The 26,541-nt window shown below is 39.4% G+C and overlaps 1 protein-coding gene across 3 annotated transcripts in view; it reads left to right on the forward strand.

Annotated features, from left to right (window-relative positions):
* LOC149815452 (pyruvate, phosphate dikinase 2-like) overlaps positions 1-26,541 on the forward strand; it is a 110,491-nt gene that overhangs the window by 32,704 nt on the left and 51,246 nt on the right. For all 3 annotated transcript variants that reach the window (XM_089990109.1, XM_089990108.1, XM_089990110.1), the window contains 2 exons: positions 23,183-23,311; positions 25,748-25,927. In XM_089990109.1, coding sequence (XP_089846235.1) covers positions 23,183-23,311; positions 25,748-25,927 — 309 coding nt within the window. The remainder of the gene's footprint in view (positions 1-23,182; positions 23,312-25,747; positions 25,928-26,541) is intronic.

Raw genomic sequence — 26,541 nt, forward strand, 5'->3', positions numbered from 1 at the left:
CATGGATTTTAACTTAATTTAACCTTTATTTTGAATTTAAAACTTTAAATTGATTGAAATTGGATTTCGGATCCTGATCTAAGGTTCAAATACATGCTCAATATCCATATGGACCTCAAATTAGACCAGATCCTAATTAATATGGGTCTTGGACTGGGTCCAGATCCATATTAATTGGGTCAAACAGATTGGATCCGATCTAATCCAATCCAGAACTGGTTACATCAAGGTGGGTCATTTTTGAAAAAATGCGATTTTTGGGCCAACCGTAACTCAAATTGTAATATCACGTATTTTCATACTTAGTTAAATTTGAGATTTTCGAACAATTGGCTAAGTATAGAAGAAAAATCGGTAGGTTCTCGATTTTAGACCGATGCTTTGGAGTTTGGGCTTGGCCCAAGTCTCATTGTCAAGGCCTAAACGAGCCACTTAAAGTGTGAGAAAAACTTTTATTTTTTACCTTTAAATTCAAGCGAAATTTAGGTTATTTTCGGGCAAATTTTGGAAGTGAAATTTGAATTATATATCGTTGGATGCGTCTCGAAATTCTGAGCGTAACAATATTTTATTCTCTTTGATTCGGGCTAAGGTTGTTCCGAAAATCGCATTTTTTAAAAAATTGAGCAGTTTGTCGGTTCGGATCCGGATTTGGATCGGATTGGATATGATGGATTTAATCCAAATTAATATGGATTTGGAATCTATCCAAGATCCATATTAATTTGGATTTGATCTAGCCAAAGACTCATTTGGATTTTTGGCGATGGATTTGGATCTGGATCCAAATCCTGGCCTAACGAATTTCCAGCTTTAAATTAGAGTTATTTAGTGTTAAGAAGTCTTCTATGTTAGATATTTATTAGCTAATTAATAATGAATTAATTAGTTAATTAATTAATTAATTTCAATTTCGAAATTTGATTTAAGTTTTGGTTTAGGACTCTAAGTAGAGCCCTTAAACTTATGTAAAATCACTTAATAAGTGTCCTAGTTCAATAATATATTTTTTGGACACTTCTAGGTATTTATTTATTTATAATAATAAATAAATAAATAATTTTAATTAATTCCGAGATTATTTTTTTTAGAGTATTTAGGACTCTTAGTAGAGCCCTTAAACACACCTAGAAGCATCTAAGAAGGTTTTAAAAAGCCTATTAAAATGAAACTTTGAAAAAGTCAATACATGGAGGGTTTCAAAATTTTCGAAACTCTAAGAGAGAAGAGAGTTCCAGCTGGGGCTGCACTCTCTTCTCCAGCCCATCTAGAGCTCTATAAATAAGTCCAAAAAAAGGGGAAGAAAGAGAACGAAAAGGAAAAAGCGAGAAAGAGAGAAAAGGAGAGGAAAAGAGAGGAAGAAGACGGTTTCATTCTTCAATCATCCGTCGTTTCCACCATTGTGTTCTTGTTTTCTTTCGATCTTCATGTAAGGTATGAGTTTCTCTTTTGTTTCGAGTGAGAAAAAGAGCATGGATTCACATTTCATGCAATGTTTTAGTGAAAACCATGAGACGTGAGTAAATCTGATTATTTACTCTAAAATCCATGGTTAAAATTAATGTATTTGCATTGTTTTTGAAATTTATTTTGGGAATATATATATATATATATATATATATATATTGGATGAGCCATCGATTTAGTGTGTCAGTGTTTCAAAATGATTTCTGTGCAAGTCTATTCACACGTTAAAAACAAAAATTTGTGCTTTGAATTCAAGTTATAACAATATATTAAGTTACATGCTCTTTTTAGTTCTATGCAAAGACACGTTGAAACATGTTTGAGATTTGAAGGTGTGAAGGCATGCTTATTGGGTTTTGAATTTTTCATATGCCTGCTTGTTTAACCTGTAAATCTGAAATTAGTTATCTTGTATGGCTCGGTGTGGAAGGACTGGACCTTGCCTGGTCCAGCCCATCAGCTGGACTAGTGTTGTCTGACAGCGCCATGTCAGGCCCAGCCACGTGACTAGGCTGACATGCTGTTAACACAAACAAACCAATACATGCATGAACAACTGCAAGATTATTTGTTTATACATGCTCACAAAAATGAAATTATGCATATGCATGACTGTTAATGGGTATTCATATGCATACTTAAACATAAAGTCTAAAGTCACATGATTATTTGTAAAACTTGAAAATTTTATAAAATTTTGCAAATTGGGCCTGGATCCAAATTACAGATCCAGGACCCATAAAGGGGTTTTTTCGCGTACATTTACCTCGTAAATTTGATATATACGTATAAGTACAATAATTTTTAATTTATTTAATAATTCAGAGAATGATCATTCAATTAGGGTGCGTAGATGGGTATGGGATCCATATACCGGATCCATGTACATATATATATATTTATATATATCTAAATATATATATATATATGTGTGTGTATAATCATAAATAAATAATATTAATATGGGTAATACTATAGAAATATATATATATATATATATATATATATATATATATATATATATATATATATATTAAGCGGATTCGAGGATCCACAGTTGGATCCACTTGGATCCAACTTGCGGATCCATTTTGGTGGGGGTTAAGATTTTATAAAATGTGAGATTCAAAATGAATAAAATTTTTATGTTTTTAAAATTTTATCCAAGGATCCACAGTGGATCCATTTGGATCCACTTGTGGATCCATATTTGTTTTGGGGCCGGGTTACGGGTCCCGAGTTCGGACCCGAGCCCCACCCCATGACAGTTTTTTTTAAAAAAAAAATAAGAGGAAAGGGCACCCGATAAGGGTTGCCCGATCCTGTTGTAACAGGAAAAGGAAAGGGGAAAAAGGGGGGGGTTACGCAGGGCGTAACCGACCTCCCCCATCTCGGCGATAAAAAGGGGAGGCAGAAGAGGGGGTCTCACCCTCTTCCCTCATCTCCCTCGCGTCTCTCTCAGTCGGTGCGCGCGCCGGTGGAGTTCGAATCTCGCCGACGAGCTGCGGTCAGCCACCACCGAAGGCCACGGCAGCAGTGAGGAGCATCAGCCGCGACCCTGCTTTCGCGATTGCCGCCGGGGATCGCCGGAGAAATCTTCAATAAGGTACGGTGCTTCTCGGATTTCGGGTGAGGGATCGAACATAGGTTCGATTCCATGTGGGGGATTTGAGAGTAGGATTTGGGGTTTACATCAACCCTAAACCTAAAACCCCAATTCGGTGATTTGGGGGTTTCGGATCTTTCCAGGTGTGGGGTGTTTTTCCTTTGTTTTGGTTGGATTGTATATTGGTTATCTCCTAAACTTAGTTCAGATTTAAGATAGTTATTTTATTTAGGTGGATGTCAATATTTAGACCTACTATTCCTTCTCTTGATTTGGAATTGAGGCATGATATGTGTTAAATTCTGTTTGGGGTTATCGTTCTGGCGAATTCAATATAAATATAATGTGCATTGAGGGGTGACCGGCCCAGCCGACCCAATCGGCTGGGTGCTGTGCATCTTTTGAACCAGGCCATAGCAGGCCCAGCTGACCCAGTTAGCTGGGAGCTGGCCTCTAACTCGATTGAAAAAAAAAAAAAAAAAGGGGAACCCTGGCCATGTCCCAGGCTGGGGCAAGACAGTATGAACGACACTAGTTCCTCGTTGCTTGGTGTGTGATTCACACTTTGTTTTCATTTTAGAGCACCAAGGGGGCTTTAAAACGTATATACTGAATATAGGTTTAATATGAAAAACATTTAATCTGCACATTTGAACTTTGTACTACCTGTTTATGAAATTACTCAATGGGTATGGGTTGGAAACTCTTAATGCAAAGGTATGACCATCTGGGACCTCCTCAGGTATAGTATTAGGTTCACCAATTTGAGTAATCATTAGAGGTATATTTTGATAAAATAAATATCGGTTAGTGATAATTGCCCACACTATTATGTTATGATCAATTTGTGTTAATCGAACAGTCTTTTAATGTTAACAGCATGCCTCTATACAGTTGTGTCAATGGAATACCTTGGTGTATGCTGACCAGTTAAAGGAATTGTATACCCTGTTACATTCTGATTATCATACCCCATTTTTCTAGCATACCCTGTTATCCTCTGCAGTGGAACAATATTGCAATAGTAGGGCCTGCTTTCGCCATACTGACTTTTATTGCACCATTATGAAATTTTTTCATAGCTTTGATTTTCTTGAAACAGTAGGAATTGACTTCACTTGATTTAAATAACATTGACTATTGGATTTTGTATTAGGTTACACCAGATCGTTTACTTTTCCTTATGAATGAGTGATATAGTTTCTCTTGAATGTCTTGTAATGTCACATTGTGATGTGCCAAATCGGAGGACAGCATTATTAGGTACACATAGCCGACCTCCACTCTTTTGAACAGTTCCCCATTCATATTCGGTAAACTGGGCACAACTGTTATCATTGGAGAATGGGTTCATTAGTATTTACTGTTAGGCAATATATGAATAAAATGAAGCATGACTAACTAGTATACTTTTTAGTAATTAGTAATGGGTCAGTTGTGTATAACAGTGCTCATGTTACACTGTTTAGGGAGAATGGATACATGAAACTGAAATTGTACATATGGAATGGATCTTGCTTGTATGTCCCTAGATGAACATTATATTTTTGGCTAGAATCCATGTGTTATTTAAAAGCTTGTGTATTGGATTGAGAGAAAACACTTGCCGTGAAGGTTATGCTTTCACTAACTGTTATGGTTTTATTATGTGATGCTCCGATGGCCAAATTGGACCATCAGCGGCCTGGAGTGCCGTGGGTTGGTTTTCTTTTAGTTATGTTTCTAAATACATCACTTGACACATTACTACACTGCTCTAGTGGTGGTTACGGGCTGGAGTCCCGAATGGGTCCCCTCAAGGGAGGATGCGGGGTTTTCACTTTACTTTTGCATAGGGTGTTGCAAACTTAAAGAAATTGACTTAATTAAAAATATAATGAATAAGAACAGTGTAAATTTACTTTCTGGGATATCTCATCTGGAGTATGAGAATCTTGGATATCCGGTCTTGGGGAGACTGTAAGGATACAAAAACTCCGTGTGCGTTGTTGCCCCTGAACCCGATATTGAGGTTCTTCTCCTGGCCACGGTTTTAGGGAGAACCCGCCACTTTACCCGGGAGTGGTGTGTTAGTCACAGCTGTGAGTTTATGGTACCAAGGAAGTGGCACTTGTGGGCGTGGGGTGTCCCTTGTGTCCCCGACATTAGATGTGGAGGTCTAATGTTCCGATGGATGGTGTTGTTTCCTGATATCGGTCGAGGGCTAAGTTGGAACCCAGTAATAAAATACAAATTGTGTGTTAAGCTACCCTGGGAACCTACTTGACCTCGGGGTTTGTACCCGTTTGGTGTATCCGCGGGCCACGGTAATTAAAAAGAGGAACCTAAAGATATGTGCATCTAATAGGGCATGCATGTGGAAAGATGAAACTTAAATGAAAGATAACAGAAGAAATCATGCATTGCACATAATCATGCATTTTTCTGTTATGCATTAGATCATGCATGATTGAATCATTCTTGATATCATGACATCATTTGGTGGTAGCATATGATTTACTTTGTGAAATCATGCTGAAAGGTTTGATCATTTAGTTATCAATATATGACACTGTTTACTGTTCTTGACTAGTGAGTAAATACAAATATTGATAGTTATGGATATTTAGATGTTGCAAATTTTACTTAAGCACTCACTCGAATCACTGCATGAAATCTTATCCATGTTCTTTCTCTCACCTGGTTTCTTTAGAAGTAGCTGTGCTCAGAATTTTGGTTCTGACACCCTACTTTGTTGGTTTTTCACAGGAAATGGTGAACAGTGAAGTTGGACATGCATCTGGGATGGATGAGTTATACTTGGGCTTGTCAGCTTCAGTAGAGGACTTAGTGGCTCTATCTTTTGCCTTTTAGTTCTTTTAATTTCTGAAATCGTAACTTTACTTTCTGTTGAATCAAACACTTTATTTGGAGATTAATTCTTAAATCATAAATAAAGGTATTGGTTAGTTTATGGATGATAATTGCAAGTTCTTTTGTGGTTTGTGGCTGTCCAGTTGGAATTGGAACTGTGAGGACCCCGGGTCTCTGGGAAGTTTTCCGCAACTCAAAAAAAAAAAAGAAAAAAAAAAAAAAATCCGCATTTTTCAAAAGTAGGAGTTGGGGTCGTTACAGGTTTGGTATCAGAGCCACCACGAATACTTGCAATTTTATCGTCTTTTAATGTTTAATTTTCATAAATGGTATGTGAGTCCTGTCCTGAAGCGTCGACAAGTTGTGACTCGTCCTCCAGAGCAGTCTTCTTCACTGGTATGTTGCTTAATACTTTTGCTTACTTTATATAAGTCCTGTGTGATATGTTACTTAAAAAAAAAAAAAAAATTTTTGATGTTATTTGGTGAGGATTAAAAATCTGACGCGATTCGGGAACGAATACTGTTCGTGATCAGCCCTAAAGGGGTAGTATCAATAATAGCCTAATTTTGAAAAAAAAAAAAAAATTGGTGCATTGTAGATGTCGCACTATACCCGTAGAGGCGCTTCGTCTTCTGCTGCTGCTCCCACGAACTGGCAGGAGGAAAGAGATTTCATGATGGAGACCATCCATACCCTGACAGAGACTATGGCGGCACAAGCTGCACAAACGGCCCAAGCAGCACAGGCTGCACAGGCAGCTGCACAGGCAGCCGTGCAGGCAGCGACTCGTGACCCTCCGGTCAACATCATTCCCAACGCAGGTGGCGTTTCGTTCGAGAGGTTTCTGAAGTTGGACCCGCCTTCCTTTTCAGGAAAGGCAGACCCAGAGGCTGCCGAGAGATGGGTCGAGGAGATTGAGCGGGTGTTTGACGTCTTGCTTGTCCCTGAGGAGAGAAAGACACCCTTTGGCTCGTACCGCTTAAAGGGCGATGCCATGAACTGGTGGGACACCCTGCGAAGGGTGAAATTTGCTGATTGGGATGAGATTCCTTGGGAGACGTTCAGGGAGGAGTTTCTGGACGCCTACTTTCCCCCTTACGCCGAGGAGCAGATGCAACAAAGGTTTCTCGATCTGACTCAGGGGACCATGAGTCTAGTGGAATACACTACTAAGTTCCGGAGTCTTGAGAAGTATAGCCCAAACCTCTTCAAGAATGAGAAGGCAAGGGCGGCTAGATTCGTGCGTGGACTGAAAGACGGGTTAAGGACTCGTGTGCTCGGGGGTCGTCCTTCTACCCTGGCCGAGGCGATCGAGTCGGCCACCGTACTGACCGAGGATTGGGAACGATCCAAAGGTAGTTTTCAGAAGAAGGGTGGCAGCGGAGGAGGTCCTTCAGGCGGGATCAGGAAGAATCCTCCAGCAGGAGGGGGAGTGCAGAACGGGAAGAAGCAGCGGACCTGGGAAGGGCGACAGCAGGGCGCGCAACAGGGCCGACCTCAGCCGCGGAGACAACAGGGGAAGGCCCAACCGGCATGTCGCAGATGTGGCAAGAATCATCCATTAGGTTTTTGCCCATCGTTTAAGGGGGTATGCTATCAGTGCCAACAGCCAGGGCACATTGCCCCCTTCTGTCCGAACAAGCCTGCGGTTCCGGGTGGACAGCCGCAACAACCACAGCAGCAAAGACCTCAACAGCAGCAGGGTCAGCGCAAGAACAATGGACGGGTCTACGCAGCGACAGCAACCTCCCAGGATGATCAGGCTGATCTGATCGAAGGTATATTCTTAGTCGCCAAACACTTTGCACGTGTTATGTTTGATTCGGGTGCAACTCACAGTTTTATTTCCTCTTCGTTTGCAAAGTTGCTTGATGTGGTTCCATCTAGCCTCGAAAGGGCTCTTGATGTGATGTCACCTATGGGTGCATCCTCTTCCTGCGGGAAGTATTTTCCGTCCGTATGCGTGGTGATAGAAGGCCATGAGTTGTCGGCCGATTTGGTCATTTTGGATATGACATTCTATGATGTCATCTTGGGCATGGACTGGTTGTCCAAGCATAATGCGACCCTCCAGTGCCGGGGCAGGAAGGTGATCTTGGAGCACCCCAATTTGTCTGTATTGTTGTGCCATTCAACGAGACCAACCGATGGGGTGAAGATCGTGTCAGCTTTGAAGGTCTCCAAGTACCACAAGAAGGGTTACATGGTATTCTTGGCCTGTGTTTCTGCTCAAGACAGTCAGGCGCCGTCGTTGGAGCAGTTAGACGTTGTCCGCGAATTCCCGGATGTTTTTCCCGAGGATTTGCCGGGTTTGCCTCCGCATCGAGAAATTGAGTTCTCGATCGAGCTAGTGCCTGGTACAGCCCCAGTTTCTCGCGCTCCGTATCGCATGGCACCTGCTGAGTTAGGGGAACTGAAAAAGCAGTTGCAGGAGCTTCTTGACAAAGGATTTATTAGACCGAGTGTATCCCCTTGGGGTGCCCCGGTCCTCTTTGTTAAGAAGAAGGATGGTTCAATGCGACTTTGTATTGACTACCGCATGCTGAATCAAGTAACGGTGAAGAACAAATACCCTTTGCCTAGGATCGATGATTTGTTTGATCAGTTGAGAAGGGCCAAGGTGTTCTCGAAAATCGATCTTCGTTCGGGATATCATCAGCTGAGGATTAAAACCGAAGATATTCCTAAGACAGCGTTCAGGTCCAGATATGGGCATTATGAATTTCTAGTGATGTCCTTTGGACTTACGAATGCCCCTGCGGCATTTATGGATCTGATGAACCGGGTTTTCAAGTTGTGGTTGGATTCTTTTGTCATCGTGTTCATAGATGACATCCTGATATATTCGGAGAATGTGGAAGATCACCGAGGGCATTTGCGACTCGTGCTACAGACACTGAGAGAACATCATCTTTACGCTAAATTCTCAAAGTGTGAGTTTTGGATCGATAGAGTAATGTTTCTGGGTCACGTAATATCTGAGAGGGGTGTGGAGGTTGATCCAGCCAAGGTGGAAGCCGTTTTGTCATGGGGACAACCAAAGACGGTGACAGACATTAGGAGTTTCTTGGGATTGGCGGGTTATTATCGTCGTTTCATTCAAGATTTCTCGCGTATAGCGGCTCCGATGACTCGGTTGTTGCAGAAAGGAGTAAAGTTTGAATGGTCCTCTCGCTGCGAAGGCAGTTTCCAAGAGTTAAAAAGAAGGTTGACCACAGCGCCGGTGTTGACATTGCCTTCCGGGGCGGGTGGTTTTGTGGTATATAGTGATGCGTCAGGGACCGGACTGGGTTGTGTCCTTATGCAACATGGAAATGTCATAGCATACGCTTCCCGACAGCTAAAGGTGCATGAGAAGAATTATCCCACACACGACTTGGAGTTAGCGGCAGTAGTATACGCGCTGAAGATTTGGCGCCACTACCTTTATGGAGAAACGTTTGAGGTCATGTCTGACCACAAGAGCCTCAAGTATATCTTCACCCAGAGGGACTTGAATTTGAGGCAACGTAGGTGGTTGGAATTCCTAAAGGATTACGACTTCTCCATCGCTTACCATCCGGGTAAGGCGAATGTGGTGGCTGATGCACTTAGCAGAAAGGCGTCAGTCACAGCAGCTAGCTTGATTGGACACGGTTGGAATCTGGTCGAGGAGTTCGTACGATGGCAACCTTTTTCTGATGACTCTGAACGCATCCTTTGTGCTGGGATGCAGGCACGACCAAAGATCATAGATCGAATTGAGGAACTCCAATCAAAAGATCCGGACTTTGAAAAGTTGTGCGAAAGTGCTCAGAAGCCAGAAGCGCAGTTTCGCCGGGAGGAGAGCGGAACCATCATGTTCGGGGACCGATGGTGGGTCCCAAAAGCGTTGCGTGAAGAGCTGATGAGTGAAGCTCACAGGTCGAAGTATTCCGTTCACCCTGGTTCCACCAAGATGTTCAAAGATCTTCAGAGGACGTACTGGTGGAATGGGATGAAACGGGACATCGCGGAGTTCGTATCCCGGTGTCTTACGTGCCAACAAGTGAAGATTGAACACCAGAGACCGGGTGGACTTTTGCAGCCTCTTGAGATTCCAGAATGGAAGTGGGATGATATCTCAATGGACTTCATTGTAGGGCTGCCTAAGACCCGACGACAACGAGATGCCATATGGGTGATTGTGGATCGTTTGACGAAGAGTGCTCATTTTCTTCCGATCAGGATTAGTCAAAGCTTGGAAAGCTTGGCCGAGCTCTACGTAGAAGAGATTATTAGGCTTCACGGAGTACCTCGTTCGATAGTGTCAGATCGGGATCCGAGGTTCACATCTCGATTTTGGCGCCAGATTCAGAAAGCTCTTGGCACTACTTTGAAGTTTAGTACTGCTTTCCATCCGCAGACAGACGGGCAGTCAGAGCGAACGATTCAGACGCTCGAGGACATGTTGAGAGCGTGCGCTTTGGATTGGGCCGGTGATTGGGACAAACATGTGAAGCTTGCAGAGTTTTCCTATAACAATAGCTTTCATGCTAGTATTGGTATGGCCCCGTATGAAGCACTGTATGGCCGACCGTGTAGATCTCCGGTTTGTTGGGATGAAGTTGGAGTAAGAGCAATAGAGTCTCCAGAAATCGTCCAGCACTATGCGGATCAGGTACGTTTAATTCGACAAAGGTTGATTGCAGCTCAAAGTAGGCAAAAGAGTTATGCCGATCAGCGGCGTAGAGAGCTCAGTTTTGAGGTAGGCAATCACGTGTTTGTTCGAATCTCGCCTACGAAAAGTATCTTCCGGTTTGGGAAGAAAGGCAAGTTGAGTCCTAGGTATGTCGGACCCTTCGAAGTCCTTGGGCGGGTCGGAGAGACTGCGTATCTTGTAGCCCTTCCTCCTCAGTTTTCGCAGATTCACGATGTTTTTCATGTCTCGATGCTGAGAAAGTACGTGCCTGACCCCTCACACGTAATTCACTATGAGGCGATCGAGGTACAACCTGACTTAACTACGGACGAGAAGCCGATAGAGATTGTGGAACGCCAGGAAAGGGTACTACGCAGTAGGACGATTCCATTTGTAAAGGTGCGATGGCAGCATCATGGACTAGATGAATGCACTTGGGAGCCTGAGGCGGATATGCGTCAACACTATCCTCTTTTATTTGGTACGTTCTAATTTCGAGGACGAAATTCTTTTAAGGGGGTAGGGATGTAAAACTTGAAAATTTTATAAAATTTTGCAAATTGGGCCTGGATCCAAATTACAGATCCAGGACCCATAAAGGGGTTTTTTCGCGTACATTTACCTCGTAAATTTGATATATACGTATAAGTACAATAATTTTTAATTTATTTAATAATTCAGAGAATGATCATTCAATTAGGGTGCGTAGATGGGTATGGGATCCATATACCGGATCCATGTACATATATATATATTTATATATATCTAAATATATATATATATATGTGTGTGTATAATCATAAATAAATAATATTAATATGGGTAATACTATAGAAATATATATATATATATATATATATATATATATATATATATATATATATATATATATATATATATATTAAGCGGATTCGAGGATCCACAGTTGGATCCACTTGGATCCAACTTGCGGATCCATTTTGGTGGGGGTTAAGATTTTATAAAATGTGAGATTCAAAATGAATAAAATTTTTATGTTTTTAAAATTTTATCCAAGGATCCACAGTGGATCCATTTGGATCCACTTGTGGATCCATATTTGTTTTGGGGCCGGGTTACGGGTCCCGAGTTCGGACCCGAGCCCCACCCCATGACAGTTTTTTTTAAAAAAAAAATAAGAGGAAAGGGCACCCGATAAGGGTTGCCCGATCCTGTTGTAACAGGAAAAGGAAAGGGGAAAAAGGGGGGGGTTACGCAGGGCGTAACCGACCTCCCCCATCTCGGCGATAAAAAGGGGAGGCAGAAGAGGGGGTCTCACCCTCTTCCCTCATCTCCCTCGCGTCTCTCTCAGTCGGTGCGCGCGCCGGTGGAGTTCGAATCTCGCCGACGAGCTGCGGTCAGCCACCACCGAAGGCCACGGCAGCAGTGAGGAGCATCAGCCGCGACCCTGCTTTCGCGATTGCCGCCGGGGATCGCCGGAGAAATCTTCAATAAGGTACGGTGCTTCTCGGATTTCGGGTGAGGGATCGAACATAGGTTCGATTCCATGTGGGGGATTTGAGAGTAGGATTTGGGGTTTACATCAACCCTAAACCTAAAACCCCAATTCGGTGATTTGGGGGTTTCGGATCTTTCCAGGTGTGGGGTGTTTTTCCTTTGTTTTGGTTGGATTGTATATTGGTTATCTCCTAAACTTAGTTCAGATTTAAGATAGTTATTTTATTTAGGTGGATGTCAATATTTAGACCTACTATTCCTTCTCTTGATTTGGAATTGAGGCATGATATGTGTTAAATTCTGTTTGGGGTTATCGTTCTGGCGAATTCAATATAAATATAATGTGCATTGAGGGGTGACCGGCCCAGCCGACCCAATCGGCTGGGTGCTGTGCATCTTTTGAACCAGGCCATAGCAGGCCCAGCTGACCCAGTTAGCTGGGAGCTGGCCTCTAACTCGATTGAAAAAAAAAAAAAAAAGGGGAACCCTGGCCATGTCCCAGGCTGGGGCAAGACAGTATGAACGACACTAGTTCCTCGTTGCTTGGTGTGTGATTCACACTTTGTTTTCATTTTAGAGCACCAAGGGGGCTTTAAAACGTATATACTGAATATAGGTTTAATATGAAAAACATTTAATCTGCACATTTGAACTTTGTACTACCTGTTTATGAAATTACTCAATGGGTATGGGTTGGAAACTCTTAATGCAAAGGTATGACCATCTGGGACCTCCTCAGGTATAGTATTAGGTTCACCAATTTGAGTAATCATTAGAGGTATATTTTGATAAAATAAATATCGGTTAGTGATAATTGCCCACACTATTATGTTATGATCAATTTGTGTTAATCGAACAGTCTTTTAATGTTAACAGCATGCCTCTATACAGTTGTGTCAATGGAATACCTTGGTGTATGCTGACCAGTTAAAGGAATTGTATACCCTGTTACATTCTGATTATCATACCCCATTTTTCTAGCATACCCTGTTATCCTCTGCAGTGGAACAATATTGCAATAGTAGGGCCTGCTTTCGCCATACTGACTTTTATTGCACCATTATGAAATTTTTTCATAGCTTTGATTTTCTTGAAACAGTAGGAATTGACTTCACTTGATTTAAATAACATTGACTATTGGATTTTGTATTAGGTTACACCAGATCGTTTACTTTTCCTTATGAATGAGTGATATAGTTTCTCTTGAATGTCTTGTAATGTCACATTGTGATGTGCCAAATCGGAGGACAGCATTATTAGGTACACATAGCCGACCTCCACTCTTTTGAACAGTTCCCCATTCATATTCGGTAAACTGGGCACAACTGTTATCATTGGAGAATGGGTTCATTAGTATTTACTGTTAGGCAATATATGAATAAAATGAAGCATGACTAACTAGTATACTTTTTAGTAATTAGTAATGGGTCAGTTGTGTATAACAGTGCTCATGTTACACTGTTTAGGGAGAATGGATACATGAAACTGAAATTGTACATATGGAATGGATCTTGCTTGTATGTCCCTAGATGAACATTATATTTTTGGCTAGAATCCATGTGTTATTTAAAAGCTTGTGTATTGGATTGAGAGAAAACACTTGCCGTGAAGGTTATGCTTTCACTAACTGTTATGGTTTTATTATGTGATGCTCCGATGGCCAAATTGGACCATCAGCGGCCTGGAGTGCCGTGGGTTGGTTTTCTTTTAGTTATGTTTCTAAATACATCACTTGACACATTACTACACTGCTCTAGTGGTGGTTACGGGCTGGAGTCCCGAATGGGTCCCCTCAAGGGAGGATGCGGGGTTTTCACTTTACTTTTGCATAGGGTGTTGCAAACTTAAAGAAATTGACTTAATTAAAAATATAATGAATAAGAACAGTGTAAATTTACTTTCTGGGATATCTCATCTGGAGTATGAGAATCTTGGATATCCGGTCTTGGGGAGACTGTAAGGATACAAAAACTCCGTGTGCGTTGTTGCCCCTGAACCCGATATTGAGGTTCTTCTCCTGGCCACGGTTTTAGGGAGAACCCGCCACTTTACCCGGGAGTGGTGTGTTAGTCACAGCTGTGAGTTTATGGTACCAAGGAAGTGGCACTTGTGGGCGTGGGGTGTCCCTTGTGTCCCCGACATTAGATGTGGAGGTCTAATGTTCCGATGGATGGTGTTGTTTCCTGATATCGGTCGAGGGCTAAGTTGGAACCCAGTAATAAAATACAAATTGTGTGTTAAGCTACCCTGGGAACCTACTTGACCTCGGGGTTTGTACCCGTTTGGTGTATCCGCGGGCCACGGTAATTAAAAAGAGGAACCTAAAGATATGTGCATCTAATAGGGCATGCATGTGGAAAGATGAAACTTAAATGAAAGATAACAGAAGAAATCATGCATTGCACATAATCATGCATTTTTCTGTTATGCATTAGATCATGCATGATTGAATCATTCTTGATATCATGACATCATTTGGTGGTAGCATATGATTTACTTTGTGAAATCATGCTGAAAGGTTTGATCATTTAGTTATCAATATATGACACTGTTTACTGTTCTTGACTAGTGAGTAAATACAAATATTGATAGTTATGGATATTTAGATGTTGCAAATTTTACTTAAGCACTCACTCGAATCACTGCATGAAATCTTATCCATGTTCTTTCTCTCACCTGGTTTCTTTAGAAGTAGCTGTGCTCAGAATTTTGGTTCTGACACCCTACTTTGTTGGTTTTTCACAGGAAATGGTGAACAGTGAAGTTGGACATGCATCTGGGATGGATGAGTTATACTTGGGCTTGTCAGCTTCAGTAGAGGACTTAGTGGCTCTATCTTTTGCCTTTTAGTTCTTTTAATTTCTGAAATCGTAACTTTACTTTCTGTTGAATCAAACACTTTATTTGGAGATTAATTCTTAAATCATAAATAAAGGTATTGGTTAGTTTATGGATGATAATTGCAAGTTCTTTTGTGGTTTGTGGCTGTCCAGTTGGAATTGGAACTGTGAGGACCCCGGGTCTCTGGGAAGTTTTCCGCAACTCAAAAAAAAAAAAGAAAAAAAAAAAAAAATCCGCATTTTTCAAAAGTAGGAGTTGGGGTCGTTACATTATTGGCCACATGAAATAGTCATGTATGCATATTGAGGCTTAATTCTTGTACATTGAAGTTTTGCGCATGTTTTTATATCATTACTGGGCTGGCTGACAGCCCAGCTGACTCGGCTGGCCTATCATGCCCTGGCAGACCTGCACAGGCTCGGCTTGTGCAGGGTTTTGAAGACCCCAGCCGACTGCTAGTCGGCTGGGTGTTTATATTTTACATTTACCTTGGGTCAGCTGGCAGCCCAGCCGAACCGAGTTCGGCTGGCCTGTCAGGCCTTGGCCTCTCGGTTAGCCCAGCCATTCATTGGCTGAGCACGATATAAAAAAAAAGTATATATATGTATATATATGTAACGACCCCAACTCATCCCCTTTGAAAATGCAATTTTTTTTTTAAACAGTGCGGAAAACTTCCCAGAGACTCGGGGTCCTCACAGTTCCAATTCCAACTGGATAGCCAGATACCACAAAAGAACTTGCAATTAACATCCATAAAACTAAACCAATGTCTTTATTCATGAATTAAGAACTAATCTCAAAAACAGTGTTTCACTCAACAGAAAGTAACGTAACCACTGATGAATAATAAGTGACAAGAACACTAGACTGAAGAACCAAAATAAAGAGCCACTCTGTCCATAAAGGAAACTGTCAAAACTCATTGTGACTCTCGCGCCCTCACAGTAGCTGTCGACTTCACTGATCACCTGTTCCTGCGAAAAACCAATGAAGTAGGGTGTCAGAATCGAAATCCTGAGCACAGCTACTTCTTAATGAAACAAGTGAGATAAAGGGTTAAGATAAGATATCATGCAACAATTGAGGAAAATACATACAAGACAGTTTATAACATTTGGGAATTTGTTCATGCAACAATCATAAATGCTAAGCATGCAAAGACAGTAAAGCAGTAGCATGTAATAAAACTTCAGCATGCAACAAGAAATAAACATTCAACACTTACCATCATGTATTGATTAAGGGAACCCTTAAAGTATGCATGATCTAATGCATAACAGGAAAATGCATGACTTTTGTGCAATGCATGAATCATTTTATTATCTTCCATTTAAGTCTTTTGTTTCCTTATGCATGCCCTATTAAATGCATACAACTTTAAGTTTCTCTTTTTAATTATCGTTGCCCGCGGATACACCAAACGGGTACAAACCCCGAGGTCAAGTTAGGTTCCCAGGGTAGTTTAACACACAATTTGTATTTTATTACTGGGTTCCAACTTAGTCCTCGACCGAATCACCTTCGGAACATTAGACCTCCACATCTAATGTCGGGGACACAAGGGACATCCCACACCCACAAGTGTCACTTCCTTGGTACCAAAAACAACAGCTGTGTCAAAACACACCACCCCCAGGTAAAGTGGCGGACTCTCCCTAAAACCGTGGCCAGGAGAAGAAACCTCAATATCGGGTTCAGGGGACCAAATTAAGCACACAAAATTTTGTATCCTCACAGTCTTCCCAAGACCGGATCTCTAAGATCCTCATTCTCCAGATGGGTGATCCCAGAAGGTATATTACACTGTTCTTTATTATTACTTTTTATTAAAAATTAATTTCTTAAGTTTTGCAACATCATATGCAAAAATAAAGATAAAAGCTCGCATCTATCTCGCGAGAGCCATCACAGGTCTCCGGCCCGTGGAAACATGTAGAACAGTGCAATAAAATGAAATATTAGAAAAACATGATTTTTTTGCAATGCATTGACAGGAATAAGGGAAAGCAACCCTCAACTCGGGCTTACCAAGCCCTCGGTAATTCACTTTGTTCACCGATGTACATTATGCATAAACCATAACATATTGTATGTGAAGTAAATCATGTATTTTCAATTTGCACATTTTTCAAGTTAGTTACAAGCTCACAACCCATAAGCATAACCACAAAAATTTTCAGAATTTCCCTATATGCAAACTCAAGTGGATGCGTGTTTTCTTTTAAGTGAGCTTCCTTATGTGCATACCTATTTTCCAACTGTGTATCTACTCATGTTGATTGCAAACCTTAACAAGAGTCACATATGCATGTCACTATATGTTCATATCATGTGCATGCCCACTGGTAAATGCATTGTTATGTTAAAAGAAACATCAACATATATGTATTTTCACGTGTATGCAGCCAACAATGAAATGGGTTTGTTTACAATAGTCATAGACACATCAACACAACTACTACCGTTCTACGTGACAGTCAAATGCAAATTTTTTAAATAAGTGCATGCTTGCTGTTACATGATTTGATTCAATCAATGCATGTCTGTAAGTGTCTATCATTAACTGTGACATGCATGCCTTAAGGAAAAAATTATGTTTGTCAGTACTTCAACATCCATTCCATGTCCAGCCAACACCCGGATGGTTATGACAGCGTGTACACAGCCCCAGCAGCATAGGAGTCGAAGCTGGACAGCATACAGCATGTACACAGTCCCCAGTCCGGCCTGTGTAGCCTGTCGAAGATGGACAGCATAACAGCAGCATAGGAGTTTAACAGAATTGTTTAAACCCTATACATATCTCACCTTATATATATATATCCTCTGATTTACTTTTTTTTAATTTATGCAGCTACAGATCCATACCCAGGCTCGGCCTGTCAGGCCAACCGAGCCCAGCTCAAATGGTCTAACAGCCAGCCGAACCCTGGGTACATACAAAAAGAACTTGTCTTATCTTCTTCCTTTTTTTCTTTGTTAAACAGCCCAACAAACCCATAGCTACATAATTTATTTTATATTAAGAATAAATTTTTTTTTCTCTTATCTGAGTCACCCAGCCCAGCCGACCCTGTCGGCTGGGTCTGACAACATATCCACAGGCCCAGTTTGGGCCTGTGTATGCTGTCAGGAAACCACATCATATACAGACATAAATAAATTTTTTTTCAATGCCCAAGACCACAGGCCAGCATCCAGCTGACTGGGTTAACTGGGCCTGCCGTGGCCCGGCCCAAAAGAGCACAGCACACAAAACAGCATATTAACATTTTTTTTGTTGTAATGCATCAACACATGCCATAACTATTTGTTAATACATATATATATATTGAAAAGAGTAAGTCCAGCCCAGCCGACCCTGTCGGCTGGGTCCAACCGCATATACACAGGCCCAGTTTGGGCCTGTGTTTGCTGTCAAAAACGACAGCATAAGCGTTATGCAAAAACTGTTTGATATTTATTATTATATACCCCTTTTTTTGTTAAGAAACAATAAAAATACAGAATATACGAATGGGTAACAGTGAAAATCGTGGGTCCACTGTTCCTCCATGGATTTCCATCAAAGATGCATGAAAATCAAATCTCTACCCGATTTCTCATTCGTTTCAAGAAGAAGTACCTGTACCTTGACCAAGATCGTGATAATGGAAGCTGTCAAAAAGCTTGGGCTGAAGATCAATGGCCTCCTCTTGTACCTCCTCTCCTTCTCTCCCTTTCTTTCTCCTCTCCTTCCCTGTTTCTCTCTTCTCTTTTTCCTGTTTCCTCTTTTTTTTTTCTACAACCAAATGAGGGAGAAGGGCTGCCCCCCCCTCCCTTCTCTTATTAATAGCTGGATTCCAGAATTAGGTCTCTCCCTTTAGGGAGTTTCCAGATTTTTTTTTGGACTCCTTTACTTATTATTATTTTGTTTGACTTTTTGACCCTCATTTCCTAAAAGATATGGAAACCTCTAAACCCTTTTTAATTAGGGAAGAGGGTTAACCCTAAACCCTCTTAACCCAAATCCAGAAATTAATAAAAACAATTAAATTAATAAATTTATTTTTTTGAATTTACTTATTATTAAATATTCAAAGGTTCCCAAAATTGGTCATGTTGACCATGGAGACTTTTTATATGATGTTAACCTCAATTTAAAGCTCCCAGCTGAATTTAAAGTCATAAAAATGTTGAGCTTGGATTTGGATCCGGATTCGAATCCAAGATCCAAGATCCAAACCCATACTCATACAAAAATTTGGATTAAGACTTGTATCAACTCCAGATTTTTATAGGACCTAACTAGGACCCAAATCCATAGAAATTTGGATCCTACGCCTTGGATGCAATCCGATCCAATTTCGGATCCGTTTCAACAAACTGCTAAAATTTTAGAAAAACGTGATTTCTGAGCCAACCAGAACTCAAATATGAAAAAGTAAAATACCATTGCGCTCAGAATTTCGAGGCGCATCCAATGATATATTACATGAATATCAAATTCCGAATTTCGCCCGAAAATAACCCGAATTTCGCTTGAATTTAAAAGTTGAAATTAAAACTCTTTGCCACATTTTGATTGGCTTGTGTAGACCTTGTTGATGAGACTTGGGTCAAACCCAAACTCTAAGACCTTGGTCTAAAACTCGAGCCTCAAACGATTTTCTTACCAGACTTAGCCAAATTTCAAAATTTTCATGAATTGACTAAGATCCGAAAACACGAGATCTTACAATATATGTATACAATTTTTTTTTTGAAAATCTGGTTCTCTAAGTGCCCCAGCCAACCTACTCTTGGGTGGGCAACTGGTCCTAACAGAGCCCAGTCAACTGAGTTGGCTGGGTAGGGAAACTGACCCCGCCAACTGAGTCGGCTGAGTTGATTTAACAGGCCCAGCCACTTGTCTGCTGGGCGGGGTATTAAAAAAAATGAAAAGGGGGAAAACAAATGTTTTGAAAAGATTTTTTGTTTATGTACTTAATGAAAACCGTAATAAAGGTTTATGTTGTCACATGAATGATGATATTAGATATAGTTGTATTCACGCAAAAACTTGCACTTATTATATCATGCATTAATCAAAGTATTAATGCATAATTGTTCTCATGTTCACATGCATACATGGAATTAATATGTTTTTGCATATAAATGATTGCTTGAGTGTTCATGTTTGATTAAAATGATTCATGAATGAAAACATGCATTTGACATGAATATGCGAATTGAATGAAAGCATGCATTTAATATGAAGGTTTGAACTCATATACATGCATATGAATATTGTTGTTTTATGCACATCTCTATATTGGCATACATGATTACGCATGAAAAGGCATGCAGAATGAATGAATAATGGCATGTGATTTATGATTTTTGCATAAGAATGCATAGATGATTAAAAGGGATCATCATGGGTTGTGCGAGCCTTGAGCATGTGTTGCTCTTTATTTGAGATGTTATGCATTGCAAAAATCAAATGTGATATTATTGTTCTAATTGCATTGTTCTATGTTGCCACGGGTTGTGATCCCGTGAAGAGCTTCGCATGTTAATTTGCGAGCTTGTGTTATTAATTCTGCATGTTGAATTGCAAATTAAAGAAGATGAATTAATAACAAGATAAAAGAAATTAAAAGAACATGTAATGTACGTTTCCTTGATGTCCTTTCTATAGTATGAGAATCTTGGATATTGCGGTTTTGGGGAACCGTGGGGATACTAAAACTCTATATGCGTTGTTGTTGCCCCTAAACCCGATATTGAGGTTCTTCTCCTTGCCACGGTTTTAGAGAGAATCTGCCACTTTGCTTGGGAGTGGTGTGTAGACACAACTGTTGTTTTGGTATACCAAGAAAGTGACACTTGTAGATTTGGATGTCCCTGGTGTCCTCGACATTAGTTTTGGATGTCTAATGTTCTGAAGACTGTTTCGGTTGAGGGCTAAGTTTGCAACCTAGTAATAAAATACAAATTGTGTGTTAAGCTACCCTAAGAACTTAACTTGACCTCAGAAATTTTACCTGTTTGGAGTATCCACGGACAACGGTAATTAAAAATGAGAAACTTAAATTGTGTGCATTTAATAGGGACATGCATATGAAAAAAAAAACTTTGATAAAAGATAATAATTGATTTATGCATATGCATTGAACTCATGCATATTCCTGCTATGCATTAGATCATGCATATTTATTTGTTCCTTTAATTGTGATATATTAGTTACTACATGATGTTTGTTTCCTAATGCATGTTAAATATCTTTATTACTTAATATGTGGTCCCTATTGTTTATTAAATTGTCCCTCATGCTTTATAAATGTGCCCTATTGCATAAATAGTTAATTGAGTTATGGATTTGTTATAATTGCATCCCTCTAAAATATTGTATGAATCTTATTTATGTTCTTTTTACTTATTTGTTTCATTAGAGAGATTCGTACACAGAATTTTTGGATTCTGACATCCCTACTTTTGTATTTTTCACAGTCTCAGATGCCTAGTGAGGCGACTTGCTTTGAGAGAAGCTACGAGGGGGCTACACGACTGCTTGACAGATACCTTTGGACAATGTGGCTCTTCTTTTGACTTTATTTACATTTTATTTGTTTATGTCTTAAACTTTGTGCATTTGAATAAATAGAGTTGGATTTAGTTTGGTTTGAAAGATGAGTATAAGATTCCTTGTGGTGGCGGTTGTGTTTAACTTTAAGGCCCTCAAATTTTTAGGAATGTTTCTGCACTTGTTTTAAAAAAAAATGGCCACTTTTTCATGGGTACGAGTTGGGGTCGTTACACAAATTCAAAATATCAATGTTTTCAGAATTTCGAGATGCATCTAATGATATATTACATGAATTTCGCCTCCGAATTTTGCCTGAATTTCACTCGATTTTAAATGTCAAAAATAAAAAAGTTTTACCAAATCTTAATTGGCTCGTTTAGGTCTTGTCAATGGGTCTTGGGCCATGCCTAGACTCAGCTGACGCCACCTAAAATAGAAGATTTTATCAACTTTATAAAACACTTAGCCAAATTTTTAGAAATCTCAGAATTTAAAATGGTAGAAAAACACACGATATTACAGTGAATTCCATTGAATTGATGAATTTAATGAGAAGTAAGAATTATGTTTATCTTCAAGAGCTATGAGGATGAGCACAACCGATGAGGATATAGACCATGATGTATGCCATTTTTAGTTGAAACTGTCGAGATAGGCCATGACCAAGGTTGCCAGACTAAGAAGTGGAAGCGGGAAACAATACGGGAAGCGAGAAGCGATGCATTTTAAAATGTATAGGAAGCAGGAAATGAAGAATAAAAAAAAACAATATAAGAATTGAATATAAATCGAAATGGAATGCAAATAAAAACTAAAATAAAAGTGATTATTCTTAAATTTCATGATTTTTAGCGTAAGAATTAAATTTTTAACAAAATCTAAAAATGATGACGCCAATTTAGAGAAAGCACATGGAAGTGAGTGAAACATGAAAGGAAACGCATAAAAACATGAAAAGTAGAGTGAGAGAACATATAAGAAGAGTATATTAAGCGTGTGGAAAGCATAGGAGAAGCGTGGGAGAATCGAGATTCTCATCAAGTTTCGGAAGCGAGGAGTATCACGCTTTTGAAGCGAGTTTCCGAGAAGCGGGCTTCCCACTTATCTAAGAAGCTCCCGGTAACTCTGGCCATGACCCATGATATATGCCATTTTCAGTCATTGAGGTTTTGGGGGAAGGGAATAAGAGAGATGGTGTTCATATTCCTGATTGGCATTGCTTTATTCTTCAATTGCTGCACCAATGACAGCATAACTTTGTGTTACTTGGTGAGCTGGAGGGTAAGGGGCTTCCTAGGCATTTAACTGGACATCCTTTAGTTTTATGATGTTTGTTCATAGCAGGAGGTTTGGTCTTTCATAGCCTCTCAAATTTGTACCAAAAATCAAGCCTTCGGTGGATAATCAACCTAACCTAGATGGTGTTTCTTGTGGTAGTCATGCAATTCTTCTATTGGAATATTGTTTTTAAGGGGCACTTTTATCCCTTCCTTACCTGCTTAGTTCTTTTATTGTCTTAACTCTGATGATCTTTTAATTACAGAAATATGTTTAAATAAATCAAGATATTAGAAAGACTTAACGGTTTACACTGCATGGTTCTTTTCCTTTTTTTTTCTTTTTGGTAGTTGTATGGAAGCTATGTTTTACTGACAATGCTTTGACAAATTAAATGAAATAGTTACTACTGGTTTCTAATGATTTTAATGGTTCATTTAAGCAGGGAGAGGATGTGGTGGCTGGCATTAGAACCCCAGAGGATATTGATACAATGAAACAACATATGCCTGAACCATACAATGAACTTGTGGAAAATTGTAAAATTTTGGAAAGACATTATAGAGACATGATGGTAAGGGGTTTCTTCTTTGAATGAAGGAAATGCCTTGTTTTCCATTTTTTCATGCCTTCGCCTTTTTTTAGCACTACTGAAAATTTATTGTGCTTGTAGAGTCTGTTTGATGGATCACAAAATCACCAATTTCTTTCAACTTTCAAGAGACAGTTAAATACTATATGAATATTGATTTAGGGCATGTGCTTTCTAGAGGTTGGCATCACATGTCTACCACTTCAATGAATTCTTTCATGTAGCCTGATCATCAATAGAGAAAATTAATTGATTGGACTTTGAAAGCCTTAGGTGATTGTACATGTAAAGTTTGCAACCATTGATGAGTTTGTGCAGGTTATTTTGTGACCAAGTGCTAAATAGAAGTTCATAGTGCATGAGCCTGCTCTTGATACCCTTCTTTTATATTCAATTCCATTCTTATTAATCCTATTATCTTGTCCCTCATAGCCTTTATATTTATCTTTTGGGAGCATTTGCATTTTGTGGAAGCCCATTCATGGAACCAAGACTGACCTCTCACAATCACCATTTGCAGTGCCCACTCTCCTCCCCAATTTCAAGAGAAAAAATCCTATTATGTTTTCATCATACTTCCATGCCATTATTATGTAAATAAGTACAGAGACTGGATGGAAAACATGAGCAAAGCTCACATAGCTGAGGAGAATCCTCTTGGCCAAACATTGATACGAGTGTTGGTGCTGAACTGCACTGTAATGTGAAACCTTGAGAAAATAGATATGTGATCATACACACACACACACATTAGTTAGAAGACATAAAGTTGAGAGCCGAAAGATAAGAAACAAAATATTTTATCGAGGTTGAGAAAGAGATATATTAAAGAAAAAAGCCTAAAGTTTTTATATCTTGATTAAGAAGGTGCTGGGATTTTTAAGCAAACCCTAGATTTTTGCTAGTTTTAAGGAAAAAAAGAATATCTGTGTACTGGAGATTCCTTCAAGATTTCAATGAATTTCCAGTGAAAAATGAAGCTTGCAGCAGTTGGAGGGTGTTGAGAGCCTTGCAACACTGAGTACCTTACAATTTACTGTTCTTAGTATTGAAGAGGGGAAAATTTTATATCTCAAGGATTGGACGCTTCTTTCTAACCTCAAAGAAATGTACATGCTTTTTTTGTGGCATGTTTGGCAGTCAACATGCATGTCCATTGAACATTTTTTTTTGGATAATCCAAGGGACCCCCCCCCCCCCCCCTCACCGACCGCACCTTGGCTGGCCTCTGGTTGGTAAAACCCTTAAGGTCCCCCCTGCCCACCGGGAGTACACCCATGTCCATTGAACTTTGATGTTAAAAAAGTTGCATATCTCAGCCGTGCCAAGTGGTGTTGGTGTTGATCAGTATCCAGCTATATCCAACATCAACACTGTAGATCCTCCCCTGAAGTGTCTACACCAAGGTTGTAAGTATCATGTCGTTACCCATATCGGTCGGGCCCAAAAAAGATATGTATCATTGAGTATCATATCATATTGTAAAAAAATCATAAATTTTTAATAAATTTTTTCAAAAAATCCAAAAATATCAAGAAAAAACAGAAAAAATTCTAAAAAAATCATCACATGAAACAATGATGAATTCCATAAAATCACATATGAAGCATTTATGGCTCTATAAGTTGCATAAGACATCAACAAACAATGATGAATTGCATAAGATAAAACTATAATATTACATATCAAAACAATTATGTGCTATGATGCATAAGACATCGAACATTAAATAATCAAGATAATATGCTATAAATGGCATGTATATCTCACAAGAAAAATGCAAACTATGAAATAATATGCATATTAAATAAAGAATCTAAGCTAATAATTCTCAAGATTCATAATAACGTGTTTATATAAACAAAAAAAATGCAGTGTTTTTTTAATGCTTAAAATTTTTACATAACTATTTTTTTAATTAAAAAAAAAATGAATTAGATAACGTCAACCATTGATATCATTCATCAACATCATATTTTTTTTTGGAAAAAAAACTTTCTAAATCACTCTTAAGCTCTTAAGGGATGATATGAACTAACCCCACGGCCCTTATATGTTTTCGAAAAAAAATTGAAATAAGTGCATTTAAACTGCATTTATAGCATATCTTAAGATATGCCCCGTATCGGAGTGTATCGTAAGATACAAGCGTCTATCATAAGATATGCACCCATATCGAGATACGGGTGTGTATCGTATCAGAACACCCCATAGATATGTTACGTATCGTAGTGTATCACAACATTGTTCTACATGACATAATTGTTACAGCAAACAGTGAAATGGTACATGTGCATGATAATTAATTCTTTATTATATCTACATTGCATCTGCTTTTTCTTGGCCTTTTAAAATTTTAAGTAATATGGCATTCTAGTATGGATATATAATAACAGATATTTTCTTCCTTATTTGCAGGATATAGAATTTACTGTACAAGAGAATAGGTTATGGATGCTGCAATGCAGGTCTGGGAAGCGCACGGGGAAATGTGCAGTAAAAATTGCAGTAGATATGGTGAAAGAAGGACTTATTGATAAACGATCATCCATCAAAATGGTGGAATCTGGTCACCTTGACCAACTTCTTCATCCACAGGTAGATCCTACAATATTTGCTAAGAGAAGGGCCAGTCTTCCTGAATAACTTGCAGTCTCTTTTTCTTTTCTCTGCTTCTTTCTATCTCCTCTAAGCTCCCATCTTTTGTACTGAAGATATCATTCTAGGACTCCTATCTTGATCTTGAACCTACTCTCAATGACATAATCATATAAACTTCAGCTTCACTGTTTTGGACCCAAAATATATGCCATGTCATAAACTGATTGCCATTTCAGGCATTCCAGGCATGGCCTGGCTTACTGATGAATCCAGCACATGATCGTGATTTCATGTGCTTCTATATTATTGAGATTTGTCATAAGTTTTGGATTGGGATTCAGTTGGTTGGAGTATTTTTGACGACTGAGAATTCATTCTGAAACACCCTTGAATTTTTTCTGTTAGGCAATTTGTTAAAGTAGCTGTGATGCAGCATATTCTAATATAAAAAATCAATACCTTCCAGGTTTTGGATTGTAGTGTTCTTTGGTTTGAAGAATAAGTACTGTAAACTTTCTGGAAAAACTGAAATTTTATTGATCAAGCCTTCTTAGTTGATATTTTTCAGTTCAAACAAATTGTAACTCTTTGTAATAATGAAAAATGTTCTC

Source organism: Nuphar pumila, chromosome 15 (assembly GCF_984573655.1).
Source record: "Nuphar pumila chromosome 15, dmNupPumi1.hap1.1, whole genome shotgun sequence".
Taxonomy (NCBI): domain Eukaryota; kingdom Viridiplantae; phylum Streptophyta; class Magnoliopsida; order Nymphaeales; family Nymphaeaceae; genus Nuphar; species Nuphar pumila.